At 29.9% G+C, this 6,696-nt stretch overlaps 1 protein-coding gene across 2 annotated transcripts in view; it reads right to left on the reverse strand.

The window, feature by feature from the left end:
* Positions 1 to 1,300: 1,300 nt before the first annotated feature.
* LOC111709768 (BTB/POZ domain-containing protein KCTD5) overlaps positions 1,301 to 6,696 on the reverse strand; it is an 8,039-nt gene continuing 2,643 nt past the window's right edge. For both annotated transcript variants that reach the window (XM_023483667.1, XM_023483666.1), the window contains exons 5-12: positions 6,626 to 6,654; positions 6,204 to 6,293; positions 4,671 to 4,737; positions 3,784 to 3,861; positions 3,565 to 3,584; positions 3,409 to 3,451; positions 2,026 to 2,072; positions 1,301 to 1,656 (exon numbers count right to left, since the gene is read on the reverse strand). In XM_023483667.1, the coding sequence (XP_023339435.1) occupies positions 1,584 to 1,656; positions 2,026 to 2,072; positions 3,409 to 3,451; positions 3,565 to 3,584; positions 3,784 to 3,861; positions 4,671 to 4,737; positions 6,204 to 6,293; positions 6,626 to 6,654 (447 nt within the window). In that variant the 3' untranslated portion in view covers positions 1,301 to 1,583. The remainder of the gene's footprint in view (positions 1,657 to 2,025; positions 2,073 to 3,408; positions 3,452 to 3,564; positions 3,585 to 3,783; positions 3,862 to 4,670; positions 4,738 to 6,203; positions 6,294 to 6,625; positions 6,655 to 6,696) is intronic.

Below are 6,696 nucleotides of genomic sequence, written 5' to 3' on the forward strand. Positions count from 1 at the left end.
TTTTACAATCTAGAATTTTTATATTTTTACGAACGTGATATAGAAATAATTTTTGGACCTCACTAGTCTCCTGGAGTTTGTAATAACTCTTGTAATAATAGAGATAAATGGTGCTAACTTTGCACCTATATTCTTTTAATCCATAAGGGGCATAAAAAAATTTCAAATTTTTTTTTTCTTGATCAGGGGCGTAGAAAGGGGTGTATTTGGCCCAAAACAGGTATTTATATATAGAAATATTTTTTTGCCGATGTATCATTATTGTTTTCAAGATTTTAGGTCTGACAGAATATTAGACCATGACAAAATAGCCTAACAAGGACAGATTCAGCTTGCAGGAGGAGCCCTGTATCGTTCAGGGGCTAANTTAGAAAGCTGTTTTTAGATTTGCAATAATTCTTGATGTGAATCTGTCTAACTGGCAATCTTAAGGTTTGGAAATTTTGAACAAAAGAATTAATGAAACAGAAAACCTAGTGGAACAGGAAAACTAGTGAAATTAGGAGAACAGGAAAACTAGTATAACAGGAAACCTAGTAAAACAGGAAAAAAAGTAGGACAGGAAACACAGTAAAACAGGGAAAAAAGTATAACAGGAAAGAACAGGAAACATAGCATTACAGGAAAGGACAGGAAACCTTGTAGAAAGGACAATTAGTAGAGCAGGAAACCTGGTAGAGGAGAAAACCTATTACAACAGGAAACTTAGTACATCAGGAAAGAACAGGAAACCTAGTAGAAAGGACAACTTGTAGAACAGGAAACCTATTTTAACAGGAAACCTAGCATAACAGGAACGAACAGGAAACCTAGTAGATCAAGTAACCTAGTACAAAAGGAAAACTATTTGTACAGGAAACCTTTTTCATCAATAACTATTTGATTTAGATTTGCATTAAATCAATGTATTAAATTATAAATTTAACCATGTTTGAGGGCTGCTGACAGAAACAAGACTAATATCTAACATCAATATTTTCAGCAGTTACAACATGCAAGAATATTAGGATTAAAGGATAAAGTATAGAAATTCAGAAAGTTGATACAGAAAAAAATTAACCGAACCTATGATATAGAATAAAGGAGGCAGAAAACAAGAGCTTGCTATGCCGACAGAAACACTGAATTTAAATTCGCGCACAAATAACGCTATTTTTTTTATAAATTTGAAAAGGAGCAAGTTTGAAATACAAATATATTTTCCCTGATAAAGAAAATCATTTTAAAATATTTCGGATGATTATCATTTTTCTTAAACCATTCCAAATATTTAAATAGAAAATAGCTAACATGAAAAATAATTTCAAGTGAATAACAATAAGGTTCATGGCAGATCTAAGGATCTAATTAGATAGGACATTAACAATTAACATATCTTTAAGTTTAAAATTAATAATTCTCAAAAATTTCGAAATATTTTTGCCGTAACTTGTTTAGTCTGATTTTTAGACATATTGGTCGATGATTTACCCCTTGGATCCGGATCTGTGTATGCAAATATTTATTGCGAATCCGGATCAATAGAGTAAAATTTTTTGATCCGGATCGGAAGCCCTGCTTCATGGATACAAGTGTACTGTGAACTATCTACAAACACTAAGGAAATATTCTGAAACAAAACTATTGGACTGTTCACGGTATCCAAACTTGATTTCCCTACCAGACAAAAACAAATAATTCATTAATAAATCAAATACCATTAAAATTTGAATTACTGGGCGTCCAAGAAAAATTAGCAAGTGAAATAAACATGAATTATAGCCAAGATCTACCGTTTCCCAGAAAGAGGAAATAAAATTCCATTTTGTGCTCATATTTGCTAGTTTTTTTTTATATTCATGAAGTTATTGTATTTGTATTACACACCCTGCAATTGTGAATTCTCGTTTAATAAATAATCCTGAATTAATTAATTAACTTTTTTTATAAAAATAAATAATTTAAGCTTTGACATGGAATTTTAATATGATTAATAATTTATAAAAAAAAAGGCAGTAACTTTTATTAAAAAAAATATTTGTTTTCCTAATTTCCAGATTATCTCTAAGATTCAATACATTATCTATATGTTCCTAAATAAATATTTATTATATGCATGGCCATGCTCTCAATAAAAGGCTATAATCAACAAAATTTTAATTCGCAAAACAAAAATTAAAACTCAATTAAGTGACCCGCCAAAAAACACCCATGCCCGATTCACATCTTAATCTAATAATGTGAAAAATAACTTAGCGCTGAATTCTGATAATTTCTCTATTGTTTCTGAAGCAAGTAATGCTCAAGTAATTTTTGCAGAGAAACCACTAATGGTGAAAATTTGTGAAAATTTTGCCAAAGCTACTAAACTGAAATTTAGTAAAAATATTCGAACTAAATGCCTAATTTTTTCTAAAGAAAGGGTTAGTTATAATGAAACATTTAGGAAATGTTCTGCAAAGTGATAATTCAATGACCATAGATTGCAATAAAAACCGAGCTATGTTCATTTCAAAAATTCATTCCCTTAACCAAGAATTTTATTTTAACAGTCCTGACGTTATTTTGAAACTGTATAATATTTACTGTTGTAGTTTTTATGGATCTAGTATTTGGGACTTGAGTTCCCAATGTGTTTCAAAATTGTATACAGCATGGAATACTGCTATTAGAATTCTTTTTAATGTACCTAGAGATACGCATAGGTACTTGATTGAAAGTATTTCACAATGTTTACATGTAAAAACTATGTTAGCTAGCAGATGTGTGTCTTTCTATGAGACTATTGAAGCAAGTTCTAAGATTTGCATTAGATTTCTTTCTAATTTATGTAAAAATGACCTTAACACAGTTCTTGGCAGAAATTTATTTTCTATTGCAAATGATTGTTCTGTAAATCCTTCGGATCTTGGTAAAATGTTAGTTAAGAAACAAATGAAATATTTTGATGTCCCATAGGACCATGCCTGGAAAGTTCCGGTTTTACAAGAACTTTTAAATACAAGAACGAATAATTTATATGTTGAAGGATTCGATGATTACGTAATGTAATGATTAATGATCAATGTTGTCTATTTGTGCATAATTTTGCGTATTTTTCTCTTTTCTTTTTGGAAACCTGTATTTTCAAAAATTTATTTAAACAAATTTAAACTACACCATTTATATATGTATTTATATCTTTGTGTGTGAATAAATCTTTATAATAATAATTATAATTAACATTTTTCAAAAACATCCAATATTCATACTTCACTGACAAGCTTTAAGAATACCGTTGTGAATCGAACATGCCACTTTTCTAATGGAGGGTCACTTAATATATATTTTCAGAAAATACATTTTTTTTTATAAAGCGACGTCTCTTGTCTAGTACCACATGGATTTTTTAAAATTTCGTTTATTTTTAAAAAAAATATTTTTTATTACCTTTGGAACAGCTGTAGGTACATTACTAGCATTTCTTAAAGCTCTAAATTCAACATAATATTTTCTATAAGCTAAATCTTAACTTAAGGTTTAATCATTTGTTATTTCATTTTGTATTTGAAAGAAAAAAATCTGGAAAATGAAAATAATTTGTTCCTTAAAATATATTCGAAGTCCTACAGACATTATAATTTAGATAATTTTATCTTTCGAATGACATAAATAAATATTTTTAAACAAATATTTTGTTTGTATTTTTTAATTATACTTAAAAAATTAGATGCAAACCAGTAAAATGTGTTCTTGTATAAATAAGTAACTGATCATAATATTTAAGCTTTTTACATAAAAGACATTTATCAAATTATAATTTTCCTGTGGATCCTCGTCAATAAAAAGTATTCCATTAGAATCAAAATTCTGCTTAAGCTTTCCTTCAACATACATAGCTAGCTGTACAGTTTTATCAGTCAATACTATAGTTTCCTTGAACATACATAGCTGACTGTACAGTTATACCAGTCAATATAATAGTTTCCTTCAACATACATAGCTAACTGTACAGTTATATCAGTCAATACAATAGTTTCCTTCTTCATAAATAGCTAGCTGTACAGTTATATCAATCAATACAATAGTTTCCTTAAACATACATAGCTAACTGTACAGTTATACTAGTCAATACAATAGTTTCCTTAAACATACATAGCTAGCTGTACAGTTATACTAGTCAATACAATAGTTTCCTTAAACATACATAGCTAACTGTACAGTTATATCAATCAATACAATAGTTTCCTTAAACATACATAGCTAGCTGTACAGTTATATCAGTCAATACTTTAGTTTCCTTCAACATACATAGCTAGCTGTACAGTTACATCAGTCAATACTATAGTTTCTAGCTGTACAATGTACTTATATCCGTATTTAGTAACATGTCAGTGTACAATGTAAATTGCGTGTCTATCTGTAATACATGTCGATGTACAATGTACATCTATCTGTAATACATGTCGGTGTACAATGTAAATCTATCTGTAATACACCTCAAAGTAAAATGTATATCTATCTGTAATACACGTCAGTGTGCAAAATACATCTATCAAATCAAATCAGACTGTTAGGTACGTCCTACACCCACACGCCAAATTTGAGATGACTAATACTATATCAAGAATAAGGTGTATATGTATGTATATGTAATATATGTCAGAGTACATTGTACATCTATCTAATAAGACCAAGTTTTGACTGATTTCCTTAGAAGTTGAATATTTACAGAGAGTCTCCTTCGAGCTTTGAAATAAGCGCCCTCCAACATTTAAACTACAAAAACAGTTTTGTTAAATTTAATATTTTTGTTTACAATCCAAGCATTAAAAACAATCTTATGTTGTTTTACTGATAGGTCTTCTTAAAAGCAGAATTTACGAATTAAATTCAATGTTTACCTTCAAAAATAATATCAGGGTTCTTTGTTTTAAAATAACAAAGAACTTTGCTTAAACTTTTTTAAAGGTTTTATTTACATTTTTTGTTGTTTCAAATTCGTGTAAGGTGAATAACAAAACTAAATGAAAACAGATCAATATAATAATTAATTTTAGAGGAATCAAGCATTTGTTCACCTTTTAAAGTCGAAAATTAACTAATTTTTGTATCAAATTGAACAACAGAAAAAGGTCAATTCCAAAATTTTCTTTATATGAGGCTTAAGTTATACTTCCCCCCTCTGAAATCATATCAAATCAATTCGCCAGGGATTGCCCAAAAGCTTTTTGATCTAGCCAGGGTTATGCCTTCACAATCCTCTTTATGCTCAAGCCTTTCCGCATTTCAGATTGACATAGTTTAAACTTTTAACTTATTTTCGACTTATGATAATAACTTTTAAACTATTATGCATAACACATACAGCACATAGTCAGGACTTATCTAGCCGACAAGGGCTATTTTAAATGATAGGCCTACACAAAAATTACAAAAAGTTTAAAGCGAAGAAAATGTAGATAGGAGGAGAGGGAGTAATTTGTATGTCACAAAAGTTAAAACTTAAAGTATTATTTCGCCTTTCTCAAAAAAAAGCAAGGGAATAAAACACTAAGCTCTGCCAATTCATCCTATTCCGACTGAAGTCTGGTTTACCAAAAATTGACTAGGGGAGAGGGGCATAATGACCCCCTCCCTCTATTTTCTTGTTATGATACAAATCTATAACATTTGATACTTTTTTGGAAAGCCCTTGGGGTCTACTTTAGCAATCTGCAAAAATAATTCGCAAATTTTCAAAAATCAAACCAGTTATTGCGAAATCTAGTTAGTTGAAAAAAATTGTATAAAAACTGCTCAAAATGCGACAAATAAAACAATTTTAAAGATCATGACCCAGCAAATTTAAATCTGAAAAAAAATTGGCTAAATTTTCAAAACCTAAATGTGCATGCAAGAAGAACGGAAAAATTGTGCAATCTGCTAGCTTTTGGTATGGGCTATCCATATCCAAAGAGCTATAAATTGTTGAAATCCAATGACTGCAAGTAGGTTCAAATGTAGATTTAGTCTGATATAGGAAAATAAGGCCTTTAGTCAGTATGCCGGAGGACTCATGCAGTAGGTCCTCAGGCAGTAGGTATAAAAACCCCGTTTTCAGTCTTAAATAAGGAGCATGTGTTATTAAGAAAACCAGAAAATTTGAGCTTCCTAGCTCAAATACTTTTAGAGTTTCCTCAAAAAATACTACGGTAATGGGAGAAGTGGTAATTTTGATCCCGCTCTCAGGCTTAAGATTGTACCTAAAAACATCGTACTCCTCTAGAACCTCCTCAGGTTTATCTTCTTTTTCTTCTAATCGCTGTAGAACTAATTCCTCTAATCCAAGTAAACTTAAAATAAATTATAAATAAACTTTAAAAAAATTAAATAGTCAATATTCTTTAGTGATGATATCCTTAAAAGAACCAGCGACCGAATTTAGTGAATTTGAGCTGAGTTGGTGAACTACCAACAACTGCGGTAGTTGGTCCGGTTCAACTCTTAAATTACCGATTCAAAGTTAAAGATTCATGAGGATTTGAATCAATGATTGAGGATTTGAACCAGCGGGAAGTAGTTCTGTGACCTCTCCAATACATAAAATTCGGTCCTGGGTAAATTTTTTTTGTACTGCATAAAGGTACACTCCTTTAGTTTTAAACCTTAAATCATAAAAAATTACCTAAAATATCTTGCTTCGCATAACACAGCCTAAAAAAAGTAACTTATTTTATTTATTAATTTCCTTCTTCA

The sequence above is a fragment of the Eurytemora carolleeae genome, unplaced genomic scaffold, assembly GCF_000591075.1.
Source record: "Eurytemora carolleeae unplaced genomic scaffold, Eaff_2.0 scaffold835, whole genome shotgun sequence".
Taxonomy (NCBI): Eukaryota; Metazoa; Arthropoda; class Copepoda; order Calanoida; family Temoridae; genus Eurytemora; species Eurytemora carolleeae.